Raw genomic sequence first — 25,807 nt, forward strand, 5'->3', positions numbered from 1 at the left:
GAGACATGTTTTCCTTCCTTTCCTTGGAGAAAGTGCTTTAGATATGAGTGTGTCTGCCTGTTGAATTTCTTTTGTTATCTTTGAAACCTGCCCAAATTTACTAAAGGTTCAACCTTTTGGAAAATTTCCATTGCATTTTCTTAGTTGATAAATCATCTAAGGATATTCTGTCTGCAGGAGGAATGTGCTCCACTGAGCCCTCTAGGATCAATGCTTTAGGAATTGGACAGAACTTTGTTTGCAGGTGTTTTTTCTGGCAGCAGGTCAGTAATTTAAAAATTCCCCCTGCTAGTATGAAGACAAGATACAGCAGCTGATAGGAGAAAAAAACCCCTAAAATTGTTACTTTAATACAACACTGTAGTGCATTCTGCTAGACTGCAGCATTTTGTCTTTTGAGAATTATGCATTACATTTTTTTCAATATGTATTTATTTGTATCAGTGTCTTGCCAACTAAATATTTTTATTGTACTGTATTTTGTTTTTTTTAAAATCACTGCCATGCAAGGTTTTAGTCAGATCTTTCTAGAGATGCTGGAAATGAAGAGCAGAGCTTACTGAAATACAGGTTTCACAGTGTTTCCATTAGGCATAACTAGAAGTTGTCCAGGAAATAGAGCAGAAATAGTAGTTCTTTAACTTGTTAGCTGATACTTTAGGGACTACTATTGAACTGAAAATAACATCAAAGCTTAACAGGACAGAAACAACAGGGCCAGGTTAAGACTCTGCTGTGTAGAATAGATGATAAAATACAGATAACCTGTAACTTCTGTCTTTAGCTTCTGTAAAGCAAAGAGTCATACTTTGGCAGTGGAGTAAACTAGATGAATTTTTCCATTCTTGACTGTATATGAGTAATGCAAGTTTCCATTCTGTAGTCTTTTAAAACAAGTTCCAACTCGACAACTTTGTGTTGAGGTACTGTGTGTTTCATAGCTAGACAGGCTCCTGCAGCCTGTCAAAGCTCCATAAGCTCCCTGCTTGTGGCTTGCAGAAAGCAAACTCGATTTTCATTTCTCCTTCCATTCAACAGGAGCCGCTTTCATGTCTGAAAATTGGAAACGCGTGTTTTTCAGTGTGGTGCATGGATGTGTGTGTGCCCTCTGGCACACCTGTTTCTAATTTCCTGACTTGAAAGCATCTCCCATCAAAAGAAGCAGAAAAACAATTTCTCTCTGACATTCTCGCTTTGCACAAGGCCTTCCTTTCCTTTGCCATCTTGGTTCCATCGGAGGAGCATTATAAGATGCAGAGCACGCATTGTAGGGGATGTTCAGCTTATATTGTGTTGTGTTCTTTCTCCTCTTGTGGTTATTTCAAGCATTAGAAATCTTCTTGAGAAGTCAGTATGCTGAGGAAAAACGTAGAGATTTAATCCTCAGTTTCTTGCATGAAGCTCAAATGAAAGATCCAAGTCTGTAGCAAGTTAAGGTTTGTATAACCTGTGACTTGGTTAACAGGAAGATTAACATTTAAATGTTACAGCTGGGATTTCTTACCTTTTTTTCAGAATTATATGCAATGTAAGATAGTGTCTAATATACCTAAAAGTTGAAGATGTTAACAATCTTAAAAAATAAAACAAAAACATCACAGCTCCTCCTTCCCCCTAATAACATGGTTGTTATGGAAGTTGTGCATAGGGTAACTAGCAAAATTACTGCTGAAGTAGTAACTTGAGGGATTTACTAATACATCCAGAACAGCTAAATTAGAGTAGGATAACATAAGAAAAAGAGACTATGAAAAGAAAGGTTGTAGATTCCTAGACCGTTCTTATGTAATTCTTGCAGTAATCAATGAGGAGTATTTGAATTGGAGGTAAATGTGTATTATTATCAGAAATTACACTTTTCAATACCCACAGAAAAGGGAAGTTCTGTTTCACTGTAGGTCTGCCTGGCACTTTGAAAGAAGCACTGCATCAAAACTGTATTGTGCCATGATCCAAGATACGTGTCTCTGAAAATCAGTGTTGGTGTTTCTGTATGATCTTAAGTGATTTTGTGTATGATCTTCAAATCATTTTCAGACAGGAATAGAAGCTTCTGGTTGAAGACAGGTTTTCTGGGATCCTTTAGAATTTCATTTGGGTTTGTAGTTCATTTACAAAGTAACGGTGTTGTGGCTATTAAGCCTCATTCTCCTCTCCTTCCCTTGTCATAGGAATCTGTTGCTATCAGTGCCTGGAGCATTTAGGCATTTGTATATTCTCTCCCCTTAATCTAGGAAGCTAGAAACTTGCATCAAAATATCTGTCTATTTCTGTTTATTTTTTGGTAGGATCTTTGAGTGGCTTGGGTTGGGAGGGACCCTAAAGATCAGACCTTGAAGTTCCTGCCATGGGCAGGCACCCCTTCCACTAGAACTAGTTGCTCAGGGCTCCATCGAGCTTGCCCATGAACACTTCCAGGGATGGCACATTCAGAACTTCCCTGGGCAACCAGTTCCAGTATCTCACCACCTTCATAGTAAAGAATTTCTTCCTGATATTTAATCTAAATCTACCCTCCCTCGCTGTAAAGACATTCCCCCTTGTCCTGTTACTATAGACTCTTGTCTTGGATGCAGCACCGCAGGTGGGCTCTCACTTAAGCTGGGCAGTGGGGCAGAGTCCCCTCCCTCCTCTGCTGCCCATGGGGCTTTGGATGTAGCCTGGGATGTGGCTGGTTCTCTGGGCTGTGAGCACACACTCTCAGGTCATGTTGAGCATCTTGTCCACCAGAAAACCCGAAGTCCTCCTCAGGGCTGCTCTCAATCTGTTCTCCTCCAGCCTCTCCTTGTGATTTGGCGCTTCCCTTACCCTCCAATGCTGTAACCTCATTGTAGAAGGTCACCAAGTTTGTCAGGCATGATTTATCTAAATATTCTCTATAAACTCTTTGTTTTCTGTAGAAGCGTTTTTGCCTTTGCCAGAAGCAATCCTAAAGGAAGGCAGTTAATTGTACTTAGCCCTGCAAACATGGACTACAGCAGCTCCAGCAGTAGTTTTTTTGACAGCAGAGGAGCTGCAAGTAGACAACATAGTGTTTGCAGAATATTACTGTGTTAGGAAAATAATTTGTTTACTATATGAAAGTTATTTCAATGTGAAGCTCTAATTTAACCCAGTAAATTTTTCAAGCTAGTCATCTGCATTTGAGTCACTCATGTATGAAATCTTAGGGAAGCATTTGTCTGTCATTGCAAAATATTCATCTCTGAAATAGAATGAGCTTCAGAATACTGAAGAAGTCATCATCATAATTGGGAAAGGATAGTAAAATGATTTTAACTGTGTTTACAGGAAAGATACTAAAACAATGTATTTGAGACTTCAGTGTAGAATTGAAAAACTTAGTGAGAGTCCCTCTTGGATTGGTTGTACTTGGTAGTACTATTTAGTGGAAGAAATGCCAAATGTATTAACACTTGCAGTTAAATGTAGTAAGATGTGAGATAGTTAAGCAAATTAATCAGAATTACATTTTCATCGACTTGTCTGCATGATTTGGAAATGTGTTTAAGTAGTTTTCACTGGAATTGCTGTCTTGAGTCACGTTAATACAACTTTTTTGGAAGTTGACTACTGCTGGCAGTTAGACTAAAGTGACTGGATCTATAAATTTGTACCCACGAGTTTATATTGTAAGTCATAAATCAGTTTTGATTGCTCTAGTAATGTATATGTTAATTTTGTGCCTAGTCCTAGTATTATCTACAGTTCAAGGCTATACAGACCTACAAATCTGCTAAACCTGCAAGAAATGTGGTTCTGACTTGAGATAATAGAAAGTGTAATTCTTTTTCTCAGCCTGTATCTGGTCAAAGTATGTGACACACTGCTCAGCTGTTTTTTTTTTTTTTTTTTAATTTCCTCAAAAATAGATGTTCCTACATCAAAAACTCCAGTAACAAATTTTTCTTTTGCAAATGGGGGAATTGTTTTCCTTAGTTATCTGTCCCTGCAGACTGCCAGCAAGCGATGTGCTGAAAGATTTTCACATATGCTGCCAGCAGCAGTCTGTAAGTCTGTTGCCTTACAGGTTGACATAAATATAACAAAAAGGAATGACTTTATCTGTGGGGATGTAGAGATATGTGATGTGTTAGTAGAATTTCAAAGCTGCTTTCCTTGTGGTTGATCCTTGATGGGGACATGGGCTGCAACTTTTCTTAACCCATATTGAGTTTTCTCTCTCTGAATTTTTTTTGAAGCAGACTTGATATTATGGGAACTTTTCAATAAAGTAATTCTCTCAGGGGGGAAATAATATTATATGTCATGCTAAAAAATGGCCATTTTTTTTTAATTCCAATTTAGGAAATACTTGACAATTGTGAAGTAGTAACATCTGTTTTTATTACTTGTTGCATTGAACATACATAGGCTCACTGATTTCTGTGTCTCATTTGTTTGATTCCTCTTCTAAGTCCCCTGCTTCTTATTCATATAGTTATATTTAAAGGTGTTACATGTTATATTTTAAAGGTACTAATGGGTTTTTTAAGAAAAAAAATAGCTTTCTCAGTTTTGGCCAGAGCATATGCCTGTTTAGTTTTATTCTTTACAGCAAAGCTTCATAGTGATTAAAGTTTTAAAAAAATTATGTCCATGTTGTGATCTATGGGTAAAATATATCTTGTGGGGTTTTTTCATACTCTTCATCTATCACTTTGGAGTGAATAGTAGATAACTCACAGTTCTATTGTGGACAGAAGCTTCAGAGTGTGAGTATAACGAGGCAAATGAATAGACAAATCTGTAAGCAGTTGCTGAGGTTGCTGTATTTCATGAGCCTCCTGAAGATTATCTCCTGACCAGGACACTTCTCTCATTGAGAGCTTGACAGTCTTGATTTAAACACTTTTTCCCTTGTGCTCTCAAGAATTACTTCCCTTGTCTGTGTAACTGTTGTAGTATTTTTGCTCTTTCATTTTCCTCTAAATTTGTTACTGGATTTTACTCAGACTGTTTGCTATACAAAGCATTTTTTGTGTTTCAGTTGTGCCAATTGTATGTGGATTCAATGCCAAAGTGTCTCACTTGGAACAACTCAGTTTAGCTGAATTGTATTGATCAGGAGACACTTCCCATTAGCAGGGATGCATAACTGAAGACCAAGTTATTTTTGTGAAGATTGAACATAGCAGGATTTTGGGAAATGCGTACACAGTTTTTCAGCAATCTGATCTCTGGGCTGATTCTCTGACATCTAGTGCATCCATAGTGCTCCAGAGGGTGTTGTTTAATTTTGAAAATGAGGGGGGTAATTTTTTTTCCTTCTCTATTAGCAGTCTTTGAAGAACAGTGGAAACTCACTGTGCATTTAATGGGAAGGGTATAATTGTGTGTCAAGTAGCCAGAGAGGGAGATTCTTTGAGTAGGTTGCCATGTCAGGGTTTAAAATGGTGAGAAGAACTAGAAACCAGTCTGTGAGTTGTTGCAATACACAATGCTGGACCTGCCAACGTGTTTGTGCCCTGTTGTACCCACACCAGTCAATGCTCTAGTCTCAGCATATGCACAGTGATGAGGGACTCAGCAGGCTGCACTGGAGCCACTTTGGGTTGGGTTTAATAATTAAATTTTAATTTGTGCTACATCTAGGCTGGCTTCAGCCAGTATCTCTGTTCTGGATTTGTGCTTCCAGTAAAGTATGAGTTACCCGTGGAGACTGAACTGCCTTTGTCTGAAGCCAGCCTAGGTCTGATGTCTTACCAGCTCCACCTCCCTAACACTTGGAAGCAACTAGATTGTTTCCAGCCATAAATTTGTTTCTGGAGGCTGTGTAGGTGTATTTATGTATTCTGTACCTGAGTGAATAAGTCAAACTGTATTATAGCATTTTTTTTTTTATTTATGATTCCAGTGCTTGCTTCATCTTGTTGTATTTAATGAGAAATATGCTAGAAATATATATATATATAATTGTGAATGGATTGTATCTGACTTCTTTCTGTGTATTCTGGTGTCTAATGCAGTCCTGATAAGTTACAAATCTGATCAAAATGTAGTCACAGATAGATGATTTGAGATCATTGTTACATTGCAACTCAACGTTAGTTGTGTTTTTTTTCTTTCCTAATGGGATAACACAGTTCACCTGGCTCTTGGTTAAACCTCTTCTAGCTGCTTTGTCTGCTTCCCTGCCAGTCAGGAAAAATGTCAACAAACAGGAGGCATAAGCAGTGTAATGACCTTGGTCTATATGGAGAAGGTATCAGCCGTGGATTTTCTGTCCAACAACCCCAGCTGGTCCAGTAAACACTCACGGTGCCATTTGGCTGCAGCTGTATGTCCCAAAGCACAGTACAGGAAGGGGAAAGTGTGTAGGAGAAAAGATAGCAGGTGTGAAAGTGTTCCTACAGAACAAGAGTAGCAGCAATGACCTGCTTGTTTCGCCAAAAATAGGTTTCAGAGGATATGTACAGAAAGCACTGAGGCAGTAAGTGATTCTTTCTAGAAGATTTTTAGTTTCTTAAGGACAAACCTTTAAAAATTAAAGGAATTTGTATTAGATTGACCAGCCACTCTGGCAAAAAAGCATGGCTGAATTAATGTATTCCTTTGTTGCAAAAAGGCTGAATCAGATGGACTACATAGAAGATTTTGCCATGCAAAAGAAGTTACTGTGTCACTGAGGTTGTTCTTGGTTTGAAATGTTGCATGCAAGGATCTTTCCCGAGAGAGTGATTAGTAAGAGGATTCTATCTGGATAAAGATGCTAAGTTAAAGACAGTGTTGCTTGTTTCTTCTTTCTGCACTTAATTTTTGTTTGGTTTATGGCTTTGTGGAGTCGAAATTTCAAGAAAGTTGTGAGAAAACCACTGACTTAATTGAATTTTTGAGTGACTTCATGTCAACCTTTTTAAAAAATAAATACGTGTGGCAGAAACTTGTCATTTGCATCGCTATGAAGAAACTGTCATTATTTTGCATCATCTCAGCCAAATTAATATGATGATATAAATTAATTACCGGGTTTCTTCAAAGTGATATCTGTATTTTGACTATTCCCAATCTTAATATTTCTTTAGGTTGTGGTGAGCACCTTGTCCGGACCATACTGGCCAGAGAATGTTCTTGTGCTTTGCAAACAGAGGATGCCCACCAAGCTCTCCTAGAGACTATGCAAAACAAGTTTATTGGTAAGTATATGGCCCAAATTGCCTAAATGCAAGTTAGTTGAAAATGCAAGTAACTCTATCAAAGGTACTTATTCTTGTGATTTTTGTTGAAGCTTTGTGTTGCACTTGGCTTCTGATTTAGTCTTGTGTTACATCTGAAAAATGTTAAACTACAGAAGAATATATTACGAAATTTAAAGGCAAACCCTTGGAAATACCTCAATTGTTATGTGAGTCATAGAATACCCAGAGAGGTTTGAAGAAAGAATTTCCTGTCTGAATCATGGGATGTGGTGTAGAGTTGCACGCTTTAGAATTGATGGTTTAGGACCATTAGTAAAAATTATTCATCATGTTAACCCTTTTAAAAATAGTTGACCTCAAAACTATTTCATGTTCTAATTAAATGCTTTGGGCAGACAGATTCTGGTTTGCTATTTACATATATATGATACACATACATATATATATTACATATATATATTCTTAAAAAAGTGAAATATACTTTGTTAAAAAAAATTAATTTGATTTAAGAAAATTGTGTAATAGATCTTCAATTTCTTATAAATATAGATCTTGTTTTCTTTCCTCAAATCATAAGCAAAATATGAAAGTGGATTTTAAAATAACCATAAATTCTTGCCCCTTTGAAAATTTCAGTGAAGCTTCTGGCATATATGTTGACTTGCAGTGTTTTCATAACTCTTTAAAATTTTTCAAGCTTTAGGATCCACAGAAAATTTTTGTCTTGAAAATTTCTTCTGGACAACATAATTCTTGTACACTGTGTTTCCAAAGCTCGTTTTGTGATACTTTAATTAGAACTGAAAAGGGGCATATACACACCTTTTGGGGTCCCAGGGACTAATGCCCTTGGTCTTGGCAAGCAGTGCATTGCAACTTCTTGACTTTTTTTTTTTTTTGAAGTGTTGAATCCACGTTAGATTTTGCTTCTGACATTTGACTTTTTTGAAGGGAAGTCACCTTTGCTTTGGAAAACTGAACTTGATAATCTGCTGCTGTACTGTGGTCATTTCTAGGTCTTGTTAGAATGCAGAACACTCTGTGTGTTCCCCAAAAAGATTCTAATCCAAGCAGCAAAAATGTAGTTCTTTTGTATTTAATCACTCATTCCAGCGCAATAGTGGCACAAAATTAGGAGTTTGTGTACCCAAAAGAAGTGTTTAGGAAGGATGTTGTGATAGCTTGGCTAATTTGTAACCTGCTTTGCAGATGTTGTATGGGAGTGGCCTAACTTCAGGAAAGTCAGATCTCTAGTCCATGCTCTTAAAATTTATTCTGCTATTTGTTCTAAGAGTGCTAAAAGCAAGCCCAAATTTTATGTAGCCTTGTGCGATGTCATATTAATAAATGTACGCATACAAGATGGAAAGCTACTGATGAAGTAATTCATAGGGACTGGCTGATAAAAGCCCAAAATTTAAATTGTTTTAGTTAAAGGTGCCTTCTTTGAGTTGCTTTGAGTTTTATGGGTTTTCTTTGTTAGGTTTGGTAATGGTTACCAAAAAATGCAATTCTCATTTTGCTTGTTTAATGCAAACGTATTTTGCCACCACTTTGCATATTAAATGTTAACTGGCTCCTATGTGATATATGCATTGTGTTCTTTAGTGGAAATGTGAAAATGTTTCTGTTGGAGATAAAGGCATATTAAATGTTGCTGAAGAATTTGTTACAGCTGAACTGTCAATTGCAGAGAAAGAGTAGCTGCACAGACAGAGGTACCAGGATATCAGTGTGATGTGTTATTGCCTTGGGAAAACACTAAACCCAGCTAAACAGCAGAAAGAAAAGAGTGAGAGGATTAAATTAATGCTCTCCATGAAAAGAAAATTTGAAAAAAAAAAAGTTTATATAACATTAATATAAATGGTTTGTAATTTCTTTTTAAAGTTTTAATTCAGGACAAGTCTGGCTTGTATTTTCAGAAATTTACCACTGCAGCTTCTGCTGCCTGACAGCAAGACTGTGTAGTATCTGCTCAGTTATACTCAGGGCAGTGCTGATGTGGGGCAAAAAGATACTGCCACCTTTGGTTTTTGTGTAGGTGAAGTGCTTGGTTTAGAAAACATAAAATCTAGTTTGTGCTCAGCTGTCCTGTGAATGAAGACTGGTGGAGGAAAACATCAAAATCCAGATACATCCTGCTGGTTACATGTGAGGTAGTATTGAGTTTGTAGCTGGTAGAGAAATTCTGGTGATCTTGGCAATTCTGCAGATGGAATGCAAAGTTAGACATGGCAAATACAGTGCAACAGTTAAAAACATGCATCACACTTAAAAATGGTAGGTTTATACTAAATAGGTTTTTTTGCTGTGACTTTTCATAAGTGATCTGTTAGTTGATAGCACAGGATGTGTGGTATGGTGCAGAATTTCTTATTGTGAAACATCAGGATAAAACAGGGCAATAGATTTCTTGCTGATGGCATGGATGTTTCCCTTGCCTTCCTTAGAGCCCTGCTTTGTGGTCTTTCAAGCTGTCACCAGAATTATAATGGATCAAGGCATTGGAAAAAAACCCAGCCTTTAACAAAGCTGAGCTAGAATGTTTTATCAGAAGTCAAAATGTGTGTTACTTGTATCAGAAGAATGAACAGCTGATTTTGGCAGCTGCCACCAGATTGGTGCTTCCTGTTTACAGGACTCTGAGTCTCTGCAGAGTCCTGGGATTCCTTCCAGCTAGGGAATGCCTGGCTTAGACACTGAGTGCTGTTTAAACAGCAGGTGATGAACAAACTGATGTCAGATGTGCTTCTCTCATCCTTTCTCAGAGCCAGCTTACTGTGGAGAATGCACAAGTGATGGTTGGATCAGAGGTGAGAGAAATGAAATATAGACTTTTTGTAAGTGGAATGAGCGCCATATCTTTAGTCAGAGAGCAGAAGGCTTGGTTCACAATTAAAGAATGGTGTTCTGTAAATACAAGTACCTTCCAAAGAGAAGAACGGAGGATTTTGTTACTCATCATTCCTTTCAAATGCAGCCAAGTTTGTGTTTGTAGAATCCAGTGTAGACTTAGAGTAAATATTTGTGTCATCTCATTGGCAGGAAATCTGGGCTTTTAAAAATGGCAGCATTACCAATGGTACTTTAGAACTTCTTATGAAATACTAGAAATAATGAGCTGAAAGACATAGTTGGAATCTGGTATTTGTTCTTTCCTTAGCAGAGATATGTTTCTTTATTCTTGCATTTTTAAACTGTGCTTCAGTTGAGCAAAGTCTGCAGAAAGGTAATAGCAAAAGAGTAATGCTGACACTTTCTCTTCTAGAAATTTAGTGTCAAAATCCTCTATTTCTGATCAGGACTTTGGACAGCTAGGAATCATAGAAAATGAACTTCCTGAAGATGAGTTATGCTTGCTGGGGAGGAAAAAGCCTTGTACTTCAACAGTAACAAGACTGGCATAGCACAGTGTTATAGTTACTTTATAGTGCATTATAGTTTCCTTTGGTGCTGCATCACTCTAAGTTTTGTAGTATCCTTTGCGGTTTTCTAGCAGGGGAAACAAACTATGGAAGCATTATTATGCTTCTCCATGACACAGAGAAAAAGATTTCCAGAGAGAATGAAGTGATCCTGAAGTTTCATCAGCACAACATGGTGATGTTCCACAAGGTTTTGTATAGGTCCTCCCTATGCTTCTCCGTGTCAAAAGCATTGGGATCTTATTGGCCTGTGGTATCTTCAGTGATTTAATTTCTTAAAATCTTACCTGTAAAGTTTTAAAGTGCAGTTGTTTTCTCATGCAGCATCTTTAAAAATTCAATATAGATGTTGTAACTTAATGTATCATGAAATATAAATTCCTCTGACTTGAGACAGCTTGTGCTAAAATGTTCACCAAATAATGGTGCATAAAATTAAAAGCAGGCTTCATTTAGTGCTTATTATATTTGGAGTTTAGTGGGATACACAGCAGAAGCAGAGTGGCAAACAGCTTCATTTCCACCACGTTCTGTACACAAGCTGACAGTCCAGTGGTCAAGGTGATCTGTAGACTTGAAAAAGTCAGAGTTTCACTCTCACAGTGCACAAGCAGGTTTAGAATTGTTTAACTGCCCTCTATTAAAATTGGGGGGTGCTGAAGCACTTAATTGGTTACACCACAGCACAGTCAGTGTCTAGACCCAAGTTCTGATCCTTTGAAAGCTGACATAAACAACTGAACTGGCAATGGCTTCTCTGCTATGGAAGAGTGTAAATGTAGAACATCTGATGAGCAGCTGGTTCATCCTTCAGCTGGGTAAGTGTAAATAAAACACTTCATTTACAGCTTTGTGTTGAATCTGTGCTTAGAATGGTTCTATGCAGTAACTACAAATGGAGAACAGGATCAGAAGTGAACAACTTCCTACCCATGATCTAGAGGAAACAATCTTTGTCATGCAAGAGCCTTAATTTACAAGAGATGCTGAAGAAAAAGTGTTCTTCACTTGTAAGTGTAGCTCCTCCAGAGCAAGGCTGAATGTTGAGGCCATTATTTGCTTTAGCACTTGTGAAATCTCTCAGGTCTGCCCCTGATCAGCAGCTGAACCTGGGTGCTCATGTTCAGCCCTGGCTGCTCTGCCAGAACTTCATGGGATCAGGGAATGTGGAGTAGCTGTGATGACCTGCTTGCTTGTTTTTGAGGGACCATTACTACAGGTTAATAACATACAAAATACATAAATAAAAATGTAATAATGCTTTCTCTATGTAGCATAGCAATAACAAAGTAGTTGAGCTTCATCCCACCACTTCTCTATGCTGTGGCCAGTCAGTGCTAGCATTATTAGTTAATGCTGCAGTTGGAGTTTTACTTTGGATTTTTCATCCCACATTCCTCAGTGGTATGCCAGGGTAACTGGGAAAGGAATACTGAACTTCATGAGACTTAAAATGATATTTAAAGCCCCAGGTTTTTGTAATTTTGTCATTAGCAAGCTATTAGATCAAAGATTTGTCCAGCAATTCTATTTTATTGCAGTGGAAAACAATGTTTTTGGGTACTAGGCATATTTTGGTTTTATTCTAACTAAATTTTGAATTTGTAGAGGAAAACCTGTATTTCTGAAATGCACAGAGAGAGCAAAAATGGTGTAGGAGGTGGGAGCCAGATCACTTTTTCCTTCTAATGGGAAACCATTCTGCCTTTAATATACATGGTAGTATTTTAGTTCCACTTTCTCTTCTCCTCTTGAAATACTAATTAAATGTATAAAGAAAAAAGTCATTACCTATATTGTTATGTTTCACAAAATTCTGCTCTCTGTTATTCTTTTTCTGAATGGGTTGTCTGTAACAAAAATGAGTTTTAGAACTAAATTGATGAAATATCCTAACCTTTGAATTCACAGTGTTTTGAGAACAGTCAAATTACTTTGTGTGCATGGTACATGGATTCTCTTTAGAAATAAAGTATAATACTGCTTTTGTACCATTATTTTTACAGATTCAGTGATGGATGCATAGCATTCAGCTGTCTGGAATTTTACTTATCATAGACCTACTCATTTGCACTGTCTAGTTTGTTAAAATATACTCTTTAGCATAATTGTAATTGTCATCAGTAGGTCCACATATCTAGAAAGATCCTAGGTATTATATTTGAGTCCCTCTTTTAACATTTAAAAAAAAATGCTTTAATTGCAAAATAAGTAACTTTTAAACAATATGCTTTTCAGCATGTATTTAATTTGGCTTAGGGTCTGATTTTTAAGAGCAGAGAAACAGCCCAAATTTACTGTAACATAGAATATTGTAATACTATTAGTGAGGGCAACTAATTTTTGGCACTTCTCAGAGGTTTATTCTCCACAATTTAGGCAGTGAATTGGAGGCATACACTGTATTGTTGCTGATTTTGCACTGAGATGATTTAGCTGAACTTGCTGCTGAAGGCATCTGGGATGGGTGAGGGTGTAGTCACACAGTTTGCATCTGATGTTTCTGGGAATGGCAGTCTTCAACAGAAACAGGGAAGCAGGGTGGTCCTTGGAAGTGTCTGTGTCTTCATTTGCTGCTTGTGTTTGGAGATGGAAACAAGGGATATGTTCTTTTACAGGCTTCTCCCACCATTCCAGAATAATGCTCATTCTGCAGGAGATGATGAAGTGCTGTAGAAGATCAAAAGGGCAAGCAAGGCTATGTTTTTGTGTGTAGGAGAGATAATGCCTCCCATCATCCTTGCTTTGTTTGCATAACACAATTTTTAAAGACATTTGGTTCAATACTTCATTCAAATTACCTGCTAAAAGTCACTTTAAGTAATTTTATTCATCTCACACCAGTAGTATCCTCTCATGCCAGTAGCAGTGTTACGAAGTTAGTGCAGTGTGACCTGGTTTCATGTGGCATCACCAACATTTCTTCTTAGTCCAAGGGCCCCACCTGTGTCATTCTTAAAGAAGTCAGTGTCTTGCCAATTTATTATGTTTTATTGGTGCTGAAGTTAAGATTTTTCTCACACTTTTATCAGGTGCAGTGCTATTAAGTTAATCCTCTTCTGGAGTTTTCTAGTTGCAGTAGGGTGGCAGTGTACTTCAGCAAAGGCTGAATTAATACCGTTTTCCAACTTTTGAATGGTCTTCAAAGGCTGTGAGTTTTGTGGACTGGTAATAAAGCTTCTGTGGTGCATAATCGTTGAAGTAATTTGTTCAGAAAACAATTGTGGACGTACTTAGGGCAATATAATGTACACCATGTTTAATGGCAATAAATAAATGCTATTTATACTGACAGATTTGAGGCTCTCAGTTGTTCATGTAGAGGTTGAGCATCTTTTTGGATGAAGTTATAAGACTGTCTTATGTGCTTGAAGCTCAAATTTTAAATTCTTATTTAAACCCCTTTTCCAACAAACACTTGCTTTGATTGATTGTTTGTTTTTTTTTGTTCTGTGTTTCACAGAAGATTAATATTTTGTTCTTGCAAAGAAATTCCTGTAAAAATGGAAGTTTTTTGATGGAAATGCAGTGTTACGTGTTCTGCTGCAGTCTCTACATGGAAAGAAATACACTGCTAAGCCTTGTGAAATTTCAAAAGACCATATACAAGTTACTCAGATTACTGACAGTTTGATCAGTCGTGATGGCATAGTTAACAAAAATACTGGGAAAATGATGAAATATGTAATTAGCTTATTTACAGACTTCCCTTTCATCTATTTTTTTCAGAGTTTGAGAGAAAATCCCTAAAATAAATGATTAAACTAATGGAAATATTTCTAGAACAAGACTTCAGTGAAACCAGTTCTAAAATCAGTAATTGCTGTCTGGTGTATGTGCATTCCTACAGTCCTGGTGTTTTACTATGGCTTTGAATATGCTGTCTGCTGTGAACACAGTTTGGTGGCTGTGTTCTGATGAAGTAGAATATTTTTAGCCATTCTAATTAAAGAGGTAATTAATAATTTTCACTAGAACCTTGGAAGAATCTTTCACAGCTCTTAAAAGGGAAGGAGAAACTGCTTATTAGAAAGAAACCAGAACTTTTTCTGTCTCTTTGCCTCAGCTTAGAGAGCTTAGACTTTTCACTATGGCTTAGAGCCTAAATAATTTGTGCAGTTTAGTGTAAGATTAGGTCTGCAGATCAGGTTCATTGTCTTTGAAGTGCCTGATTTTGACTTGGGTGGTAAAACTCTTCACAACTATCCAAGCCTTGTGTTTCTATTTTAACCAAACATATTTTCCCGTTTTATTTACTACTTTATCATGGATTCTTGTTTCACAGGGACTTGGTTGAAGTCAATGAGTAATACAGGAGGTGTATTACCAGGTATAACTAGTAATAGTTCTTTCACAAAGCAAGTGGCCCTTTAAAGATAATAATCTGTTTGCAGTAGATCAAATAAGATACTGCTGTTTATTAAGCATACTGCATTTATTATTTTCCTGCAATGTGGGCATCTATTGCAGTGGCCACCTTGTATCATTCTTCAAAGTGGCTGCTCTAATGTTTGGAGAAAACACAATAAAACTTTTAGTTTTCCTTATGGTAATGCTCAAAGTTGGTTTTTATTGGGCTGTTTTGTTGTTATTTGAATTAAAGGAGTAATTTTAATCATACAAATAGCTGTGGGCAAGTTAAAGGAGGCTGATGAATAGATCTGCTCTAAAGTTCTAGTGGCTGGCAAATTGCAGTGTCTATACACTAATTTATTTAAAAGAAAGAATTGAAAAGAATTACAGTAAATGGCTGTTGCCATTGTGTGTTCAGTTTTAAATGACAGTATAATGCATATATGTAACTAGGATGTCTATGGGCCTAAGTGCAAGAAGGCACCTTTCTTGATTAATGTTCTTGATTAATTTTGTGGCTCAAGACATTTTAAATTGTATGTAAATTATATCATTGTTTCCACATTTAAAGCAATAGGAATCTTATTTCAAATTGCAAACCAGAGAAAAAATACTTAGGCTTGGCTCAGCTACCTTTAAAGCATTTCCAGCTTCTGATAGAAGACTTTTGTATCTTATTTCTTAAATTAACAACAGAGGAGCCACTGTAAAAAGGATGTGCTTAGGCTTTTCTTTTAGTATTCATCAAACAGCAAGGCAGACACTACAGCAGTTTGATGATGCCTCTGTACAAAGGGTTTTATATTGGCAAAAATTAAGAAACTGTAAAAATGACCCAAATTATCTTGATTTTTTTGGATTGTCTTCATATAACCTGTAGAACAGAAAGAGGTAAATATTGAGTCACAATTTTTTTTCAACTTGACACTCCATTTTTTATTATTATATTTTCCTTGATCCATCCAAATTACATTTGAGGTTTGCACTCACAAACGCAATTTTAAATGTTTTTGTTCTTTTGCATGTAGCTCTTCATTTTTTGGATTGCTGGTGAATTAGTAGATTAACGTTCTAGAAAATTATTCTTTTGAAACTCTAGGGAAGAAGAGAACTGATGCTTTTGTAAACGCACTGCTTGATCTGTCAGTCTTTCGAGATTAAAGGGAAAAGGCAGAAAGTCAAATTAAAAAACAAAATGCCCAAGAAACTCTTCTTATTGCAAGTAATTCTCCCCAATGCTTTTCCCCAGGCTCACCTTTTCTAGCCAATGAAGATGGTGTGCTCGGAGGTGTGATAGTTCTCCGCTCCTGCAGGTGCTCAGCCGAGCCTGAATCCTCACAGGAAAAGCCAACTTTACTAGGTAAGCAATTCTTACTCATTTTTAATTCAGCTGGATGCTAACTCAGAATGAAGGGTGAAATGAAATCTCTGTGCCTGATTGAAAGCCACACAGAAAACAAAAAGGAATTGAAACAATAAATTCTATAAAGTGAAATAAGGAACGAAAAAGGCTAGTATTAACAGAACTCCAGAAAAGAGCATTCTCTCTGACTCGTTATTTCTAAGCACAATTGTCATTTAGAAGATTATTTGGGACCCTTCTAAACCTATGGCATAGATATAATAGTTGCTTGTGGTGAGGTGGGATGTGTTCCTTATAGGAAAGTTTGCATTTATAGCTGGCAGTAATGCATGTAGCTGTTTACTGCTTCTCAGTAGCTTGTTTGTGAAAAATGCTTTCTAAAAAGTTCTCTATTCCTCCTTTTTGCAGAAGAAAATGTGTGAATTTGGAGAATTCATTTAAAATTTGTAAGGAAAGTTGTTTATGATTGTTTATTCTTGGTAATGGCCAGGAAAATCGGTTTAGATAAGTCACAGTTACTATTTGCATTTGCACCAAACATGACTTTCTGCTGCTCATACTGAAATCACCTGGACTTTGCCTCTACCAGCAGCTTCTGGTTCCAAAAGGGCTTTACATCCCTTCATCCCTATTTCTGCCCTGGAAACACAATCCCTCTCTTGCTGCTTTATGGCAGAAAAGTGTCTTATGGAAAGGCAGGAAAGTGTATTATGGAAAACTGTCACATGGTTTGTGTGGGAGAAATAGATGGGAGCTGAAGGCTGTAGACTATGAGCAGAACAGGGTGGAAATACAACCCTGAGACATTAAGGCCTCTCTGAGGGAAGGAATTTGGGACTGGGGGTATATGAATTACTTCAGGATGACACTTGTGCCATCACCTTTCCTGTGGTGCTCCTTAGATGTGCATATTTATTGGGTCACATTGACCTGTCCAATGTTACCAGAGTTTAAGTGTTTTTCCTTTGTATAATACTCTGCTTTATTATTGTTTACCCAACTGTGACATTATCTAGTGCAACAGCATCCTGCAACATAAATTCTGTCCTTAGAAAAAAGAGTTAAGGAAATGAAAAAATAAGTCTGGTTAAGTAAGAACAAACAAGATCATTGTAAGCTTCAATTGCCGAGATTTGGAAGTGAGAGAATTTTTTCTATTCATTTAATGCTTGTAATTTATATAAGAGAACATATTATATTAATGAAGATTTGGCATTTTTTCCTCAGAAATTAATTTATAAAATCCCCATATATTGTACATCATAAGTAAACACTATTTCTCCATTGATTTTTGGTTTTGTTTCCACTGAAATAACACTGGGATTAGTTGTAACATAGTTTTTTTTTCTTACCATGGAAATTTCCTACCTTATAATGAATGCAGAGATAATACACAATTAAACACATGTAGTATTTGTGTTGTTTGGACTGAAAATAAGTTGGTTAATACTGAGAAACTTTGTGTATAAAGAACTCTCATGTCTTTGTTACTGGAATCATCTTTATTTCTTTCTTTTTAATGTTGAAAAAAATGGCAAGGAAGTGACTTATTAAATGGTTGAAAGTATACTTATCTGAAGATATTTCACATGTAATTTAGAATTTTCAGTATAGTTCACTACCTATAATGGCTAACAATAGCTAAGGTTTGTGCTAGTACAGGCTACTTTTGGTAGTTTTCAAAGGCTTAGATACAATATTTTGAGAGTATTTGTTCTGAACTGTTTCTCAACTTCTCAAAATTGAAAGATGGGATTAAATTTGTCTTTAAAAATACTTTAACTGACAGTGAAAAAGCATTTTGGGGTGCCATGGAGAGGTTGGGTGCCTCAAACACACATTGTGCTGGATATATTTCACTCTGTGAAAGCCTTTGGTTCACCTTTGGTGGTATCAGTCATGAATCTGTTATGGGGGAGCAGAGCACACACGTCAATGGAGTTAATTTTTCTTTTATGATGGCATCTGCATATCTGTCAGAATCTTCAAGTCTTGCTGGGATCATCTAACATTTGATCTCCTGCTCTGGTTTAATTGCTTTGCAAGGAGATGTGGTTCAAAGGATGAGGCTGCTCAGCAGGCTGTGACCTTCATCAGCCACATTAAAGGAACGTGAGGAATAGGAATGAGTGAAGGTTTTAAACCCATCTAGTGATGCTTGTTTTGCAGTTTGTGAAAGTCACTCTCAAAAGAAATATTTGGAAATGTCTGTTCAAGGCATCTTGTGTGATTCATGTAAGACACCTCCCATAATCCAGAGAAAGAATTTGTGCTTCAGTGCACTTTTTTAAGCCTTTTACAGAATTCTGTGAAATATCTTGAATTATGATCAGCTATTTTTTTTCTTTCCCCCCTTCCAAATTATGACCTTTATGAATACAAAGAAAAATTACCATGACAGAGAGCAGGAAGAAAACAGTGTGGCAATTTAAAAAGCTCCACTGACAGAGACCTGAATGTGCTCTTTGTCTGAATTTTGTGTTGCAGCTGAGTAGGAGTCTGTTTGTGTACATAAAGATACCTGCATATGTATCAGGCAATTAAAGATTATTGGAACAGGCTGTTAAACAGGTCATAAATCACAACACTTTCAAACTTCAGGACAACACCTTACTGGATTAACAGGTATTAACAATACTTGTGAGCAGTGATTAGTTTTGTTAATCATTATCACTATCAGCATGCACTGATATTCTGCATTAGCTGTGAGTGCAGTACCAGAGAGCTGATGTTGTGTATCTGGTGCTGGAAATCCAGGTAATCAGACCTGGGAGTGCATTGCTAGGAGTTTCTTCCTCATCTTTCTTTCTTTTCTTACCTTTAGTGCTCCTCACACTCTCCACAAAAAAAGGGGATGTTTGCATCTCCTGTTGTAGTTCAGCATACTTTTGAATCCAGGACTTTCTCTAATTTTGCCAGAAATCTTTCTTATTGTGCATGTTACTCTGTTTCCATCATACACCTCTCCTCCTTTCTCTGCAGGATAATTTTGCTTTTACCAGATGTCTTTCCTGCCTGATCTATATCTGCAATTCCCATATTGCAGACATGACTATTTCTGCATGTTTGCCTGTATCCTGCTTGAGCAGCTAAGCCACAAATCCCCCTTTACCTGTTGAAAGTAGATCATCTGGCTTTATGCTGTTGCAGGGTGCTTTTTTCTGGCTTCAAGGCAGGCAAATACAAGTTCTGTCAGCTTTTACTGATGAGTGGAACAGGCCACTGCTTTAGAAGTTGGTCCAGTTTTTAACTGCAGTTGGTGTTGATGTGTGTCTCATCTTGGAGGCTCCATATCATTGAAGTAACATTCTTATTCTGGGTAATAGTTTGCAGTATGTGACTACTAATACTCAGGAAAATCTTGTTTGTTTGATAGCTCTGGTAAGTAGTTTTTGTTCTTTGTTTTTTTTTCCTTGCTATATTTGTTCCTCAAGACACAGTCTTGTTAAGTTGCATCTTGTATTTTAAACCAAGGCCTTATTTTAACTTCGTGCATTTTCCTTTATAGTGGAATTTCTGTGGAGCCATACAACAGAGAGCATGTGTGTTGGATACATGTCTGCACAGGATGGCAAAGCTAAGGTAAGCCATGAGGAATAGGCTGTAATACAGCAGGATGACTGCAGAAGATAAGGAGAATTTGAATTAATGATAATGAAATATATAAGAAATTTCTTTCTCTAAGAGAACAGAAGAAGTAACGGTTGCGTAAGCAGTTAAATGTATCAATTGATTGGGCATTTCTAATTTATTTTTTTAATTGCAGCAGTTAACAACACTATACTAGTATATATTCCTTGTCAGGATAAGGTGCCACAAACACGTGTCCATTCCTTCTGCTGACAGTATTTGAATTTGAATAACTTTATTAATCTTGATTCAGTTATGCTGGTACTTTATTTTTCTGTGGGCGTGTCTTCCTTTGGATAAAGCAATTGCACCATCAAGGAAGATATAAAACAAACTTCAAACAAGGTCCTAGAATACCGTCTGTAATACATAATTCAAATATAACCATCCATATTTTCAGTTTCTTGGGGCCTTATAATTGATTTTTAATGGGAGAAATATTACATTAAATTTGAATTTATTACGTTAAATTTGAATTTATTATGTTACATTTGAATTTATTACATAAATTTGAATTTATTATATAATATAATTATATATTATATAATATAATATATATATATGAATTAATTAATATTACATTAAATTTGAACTTAACAGTGAAAACTGGAAAATTCTGGAAAAAAATCTGGAAAATCTCATGATCAAGGAGTAGGGATTAACCAAGTGGATGAGCCATTCATTTTAAGGAAAAGAGCATGGAAGGGAGAAAAAGAAGGGCACTGTAGTGTAGTAACTGGAGCATTTTGGAGAGAGGTTTGAAGAACAGGAATGAACATGGGAGAAGCTGCAAGCAGAGACCATAATGGTTTCTGTAGACATTAATGCAAAGGGGGATGTGACCAAGGTACTACAAGAATATTCAAAAGAAGAAAATTAACATCAGATATTTTACATAGCAAAAACTGGTATAAAACTCTGTTTCAAGCACTGGAATGGATGAGTTCATCTTCAAGATGTAAAATGTGCAGAAAAAAAAGACAAGAATGTTCCAGAAAGACAAGGAAGATAACAAGCAGGTGATGAAGGAAGTGCTAGTAGATGTGTAAGTGAAGAATTTGCCTCACTTTTGAATAAATTAGGTACAATTCTTTCCTGATAGCTCTACATGGAAGAGAGTGTGGTTTGAGTTCTTTTCTTAATATTTGTTTCAGATTTAGTTGAAAAAAAAGTCCAAACTGAACTTGAAAGCTCAGATTGAGTGAAATTAAAGCAAGTTCAGCCACAGATGTTCTAGAATTTGCTAGTTAGCTTTAAAATTGTTGTCTTGTGTTTGCAGTGAAAGAATAACTGAGAATAAAGGATATTAAGTGTTTCCAGTGTGTACACCTGTCTCTGACTTACAATGTGAAACTCAAAATATTATTGTTTCTTTCTGGTAGTGTCTAATTAATAAATAAATGCTAAATATGAAATCTGTCTGGTAATGAGTATCAACATGACAGTGCCATGCCCAGAGTTGCTTTCCTGCTCACAGTTGCAACATGTGACATCTGGTGTGCATTGTTTTCATACTGCTGGTAAATTCTCCAGCTGGTAATCCTGATTGTGCTGACAGACACAGCTGCTCTTCTTGGATCACTTTTAAATTATGTTTTTGACCTTCACTGAAGAGTTAATCCCCCTCTCTTTCTTCCTTCTTTGAGTCTGTGGCCACGAATGCTTTCCAGAGAAAAACCACAAACGCTTTTGCTGCTGACTTCTATTGATCAAAAAAAGTCTTCTGTCATAAAAGCTGGAATTTTCTTCTGCTACAACTAGGACTAAGTTATAGATGGAAAACTGGGCTTGAAATAGAACACAATGTATTGCAAGTGAAAAAAAAAATCTGTTCTTTAATAGAGTGACTGTTTTGCTACAGTTAATTTTGAGTGCTTGCCATGAAAGAATAATGGGATAAGAGTTCATAAAAGTATAGAATATCACTTGTTTATGAGGACCATAGCAAAATGATTAGGCAGCAGCTTGTAAGGAAACATTTGCTTTCCTGTTTTTCTAGGGTGGTAAAGACCTTCGGTCTAGGACTTGAGTTTTGTTCTTAAATGCAGGGGTTGTCATAGTGCCTGATTTTGAACTGGTTCAATTTTTTACTAGACTAGTATTAGAATAATAAAAAGGGGTGCATACCAAAGACAAAAGGAGCCTGCTTTTCTGTCTTAGTGTGATTCTTTGGGCATGGGAGGTTAATGTAATTCATAATAGGGCCTAGCAAATGGTGGTTCTGAACACCAGATGGAAACTGTGGAGACACAGGATGTCTTTCTTACAAGGCAAACACAGGGTGGATGCACCTCACCTGCAGACACTGGTGTGCTCCAGGCATAGAGACAACCAGTTATCTGTCAGCAACTCCTTAAAAGAGGACTGGGACAGGAAAGTGGAATCAGACTTGAAGTGGTTTGGACACCGTGACCTGCTGGTGCTTCTGGCAGCATGAGCTCTCCAAGTGTGGTTTGGAAGTACCCTTGCACCTTGAGGGGTTTGTTTGCTCCCAGTTGAGGCAAGACTGGGTCCTGCAGCTGGCCACTCACCTTCAGATCAGGCTGCCTGAATGTTAGCTCACCAGCACCAAATGGCTGAGCCTGCAAGACAAGAGCTGTGCGCTAATAGTGGTTTGATTTGAAGCATACTTTCTGTAAAGGTATCCAGTGGTGCTTTTTGTTTGTCTGTTTGTTTGTTTTAAACCAGTTGCCTGGAAAAGTCACCATTTTCTGTTGGATTAAAGTGTTTAGGTGAATGTTGCTTTAAAAATCCTGCATAGCCTTGCCAGATGAACTAAGCTCACACCTTATTGCTGACACAGTCATCTCTGTGTGTCCTATCAGCTCCTTCTGGATGCTGGAACAATTTCAGCTCCTCCACTCTGGGAGAGTCATCTCCAGCACCTGCACAGTGGATGTTCCAGTGGCTAATCAAGGCTGATCTTAGCTGGTTCGACTGTGCTTTTCTTTCTTTTTCTTGTCATCCTTCTCAGCACAAGCAGCTTCGTAATCACTTGGTGTCAGCATTTGTCACAAATTGGATGTGGAAGGACACAATCTTTTCATCTCAGCATTTTGGCTCTTTCCTATACTTCTTGAACTAACCTGCACCACCTGGTGCTGCACCTAACCCAGGCTGGTGCTTGGGAGCCTCAGTTATCATGAGCTTAAGGGGCAGACAAGGTTTAGGAGTTTCTGGAGCCCAACCTTCCTGAGCAATACTGTGACAGATTGTTTCAACATCAGCCCTGTTCTTTGGAAGTTGAATGGGCTTCTCAAGATCTCTTGAAGCAGAGGTCTTGTATCGCCACCTCTGTGATGGCAGAATTGTCACAGTAGCTGATGCTCAACTCTTTCCATCCACTCAAGAGGCTGTTGGGATATTCTGGGCTGCAGTGGAAGTCTCTGGCTGCAGCTGTGAGAATATATAGAAGCAGATAGAAAATACTCGTTTGTGGATTCCCTCTGTATCCTTTTGTAGCAGTAACTGCTGCAGCCACAAATGTTATTGCCTCTAGATTGAAAGACTGGAAGATTAAATAACTGCATGAACTGAGGAGATTTTTTTTTTGTTATTGTGTTGTTGACTCGTTAATTACTTGATATGAATTTAAGCGATTATTTCTTTTTCCAGCCCAACTTTTCTTCTCTTTCTGAGATACTAGTTGGTCTTCAGAACAACCTTCCAGATGCTTGGATTTCTTTATGGATCCATAATCTAACAACTGTTCATAGCATCAGCTAAGAAGGTCACTCTGTTACTGGGGCTCTGACTTCTTTAGCATTACTCCATCAGAGTTCAGTTATCATTTCCTATTTTCCTGAACTGATTGGGTTATGTTCTGTTCACCAATAATGTGATTTTAGATTAAAATGAGGAATGGGAAGGAAGGGTGTTAATGGTTTGGTTGCAAAAATTGATTGACTCTTCTTGGTTACAAAGACTTCATATCTTCTTGCTCCATGTCTGCTTACTCAGTGGAGGATGCTTCAAAGGAAAATAAGTTCTTCAGTCTCAAATGAGAGTGCAGTGTATGCCTGCAATGTGAGTTCTCACACCAATGACATCTCTTGAAGGTTCTGCCTATTGGTAGGCAGGCTTTCCTTGATTTAATGTTGTGTATCTGTGCATAGTCAGACAGAAGCCCTTTAATCTCAGGCAGAGTCTGCAGAGTATTTGTTTATTCAAATCCTGCAGTATTCTGCATGTAGAAAATGTTAGTGGCTGGGATACTTTTTCCTGAATCTGACCAGTGTCTTATCATGGTGGTTGAGAGTAGTTGCTGGTGGCTGATGTTTCTGCTTGAAGATAGGTAATTCCTCACTTTATTTTCTATAGTATTTGAAGTCAAAGTCCTTTCTTCCCAGTGCAAGATCCAGTTCCAATACCAGCAAAATGTAGTTTTGGTCATTTATTTTGTGTAGGTATTTGAAATAATTTATCAGCTTGCTATGTTTCTTAGTGTTTATAAAGCTGCTTTATGATCTCTCTAAATGTTGTAAACTTTGACACTTACTGTAAATGTTGCAATATTTTTTAGTAGTAGTGCAGACTCATAGGTTTTAGTTCTTCTAACAGCTGGATGACTTAGATGGCAAATTTAAAAAGCCCAGTTGCAGTACTGAATATAATCCAATTCAGTTGCCAGTTTGAATCTCTTTTTGGCAGCTATTCAGTTATGATAACATGAACTGGTAGGCTTTATGTTATGGAAGGTTTTAATAATGCAAAGCCATTCTTTCCATTCTCAAATGAACCAAATTCACATTGCTTTGCAAGACGTAGTCCAGCATTAGTGGAGAGTGTTGCACATTGCTGTGTTTGAAAACATCCATAGGCAGCAAGTGCTGTCCACACCAAACACTGTGGTTGCAATGTTCAAAAAGAAACTTTTATCTCTGACAGTTAATTTCATCTGCCAGAATGAGCAAACATAAACATGGTGGACAGGGAGACCATCTACAACTCACTTTTCCTGTGGAGATGTAAGCTGTCATAATCAGATTTATTCGCCTTTACTGATATTGTAAAATTTAGCAGAAGCCCTTCCCTCTATGTTTGAAGTGATACATGTGACAAATACTGATTGCAGTGATTGTTGTTGGTTTTCTGAGGATGAGCTTCTGTATTTGACTTTGTGAGTGGAAGGTCTGTGCATGACCTTTGGCAGGAGAAGGGCAGTTTTCCAGTGCTCATCGTGTGAAGAAACACATCTTGGAAGAATCTTAATTCTAATTTGAAAATTAGTGGAAAAATTTACTAAGCCTGTTTAGTGAGCAGAAATATGAAGTCAAATAATTCAGTCATTCATTTCAGACTACAGAGACAGTCTTTTAACTTCATGAGACAGGAGAAGTATATGTCACTGTTCTACTTACTTTCTTTAATCTTCACACTTGTCTGGAGACTGGAGAATCAGTCAGAAATTTTAATTTGAAAAGTATTCTTTGCATACAGTGGACCATCCAGTTCCCTCATAAAAATAAGGTTTTTCTGTTTGTTGGAAATAACCTTCAGTGATTAATACTGGTTAAAATGTTTGGGTCATAGACCTTCATGGAAGTTAACTGGCTCTGATATGAGAAGATAAGTTCACTTTTTGGGTTGGATTCTTGCATAAAGCCAGTAGTTCTGGAACTCGCCCTGGGTTTGGCTGACAGAGTGGGGTAGGGAAGATGGGACTGTGTGTGCAGGTATAAATAAATGCAATAACCTTTGCACCTGCAATTCCCAATGATACAAATCACACTTGAAGATTCATGGCAGGGTTTTAGAATACCTCTACAAAACCCTGGGATGCTGAGCTGATTAGGTGATTGATTGGTATGTGTCTTTAGGCTGTCTTGATACAGGTATGAATGATTTAATTAGATACATAAATAATTTATAGTAATATACTTAACCCACAGAGT

General features: G+C 37.2%; 1 protein-coding gene across 2 annotated transcripts in view; it reads left to right on the forward strand.

Annotated features, from left to right (window-relative positions):
- The window catches only part of TASP1 (taspase 1), a 76,056-nt gene that overhangs the window by 46,007 nt on the left and 4,242 nt on the right, over positions 1–25,807 (forward strand). For both annotated transcript variants that reach the window (XM_077781855.1, XM_021527828.1), the window contains exons 11-13: positions 7,026–7,136; positions 16,170–16,280; positions 19,792–19,865. In XM_077781855.1, the coding sequence (XP_077637981.1) occupies positions 7,026–7,136; positions 16,170–16,280; positions 19,792–19,865 (296 nt within the window). The remainder of the gene's footprint in view (positions 1–7,025; positions 7,137–16,169; positions 16,281–19,791; positions 19,866–25,807) is intronic.

The sequence above is a fragment of the Lonchura striata genome, chromosome 3, assembly GCF_046129695.1.
Source record: "Lonchura striata isolate bLonStr1 chromosome 3, bLonStr1.mat, whole genome shotgun sequence".
NCBI classification, from domain to species: domain Eukaryota; kingdom Metazoa; phylum Chordata; class Aves; order Passeriformes; family Estrildidae; genus Lonchura; species Lonchura striata.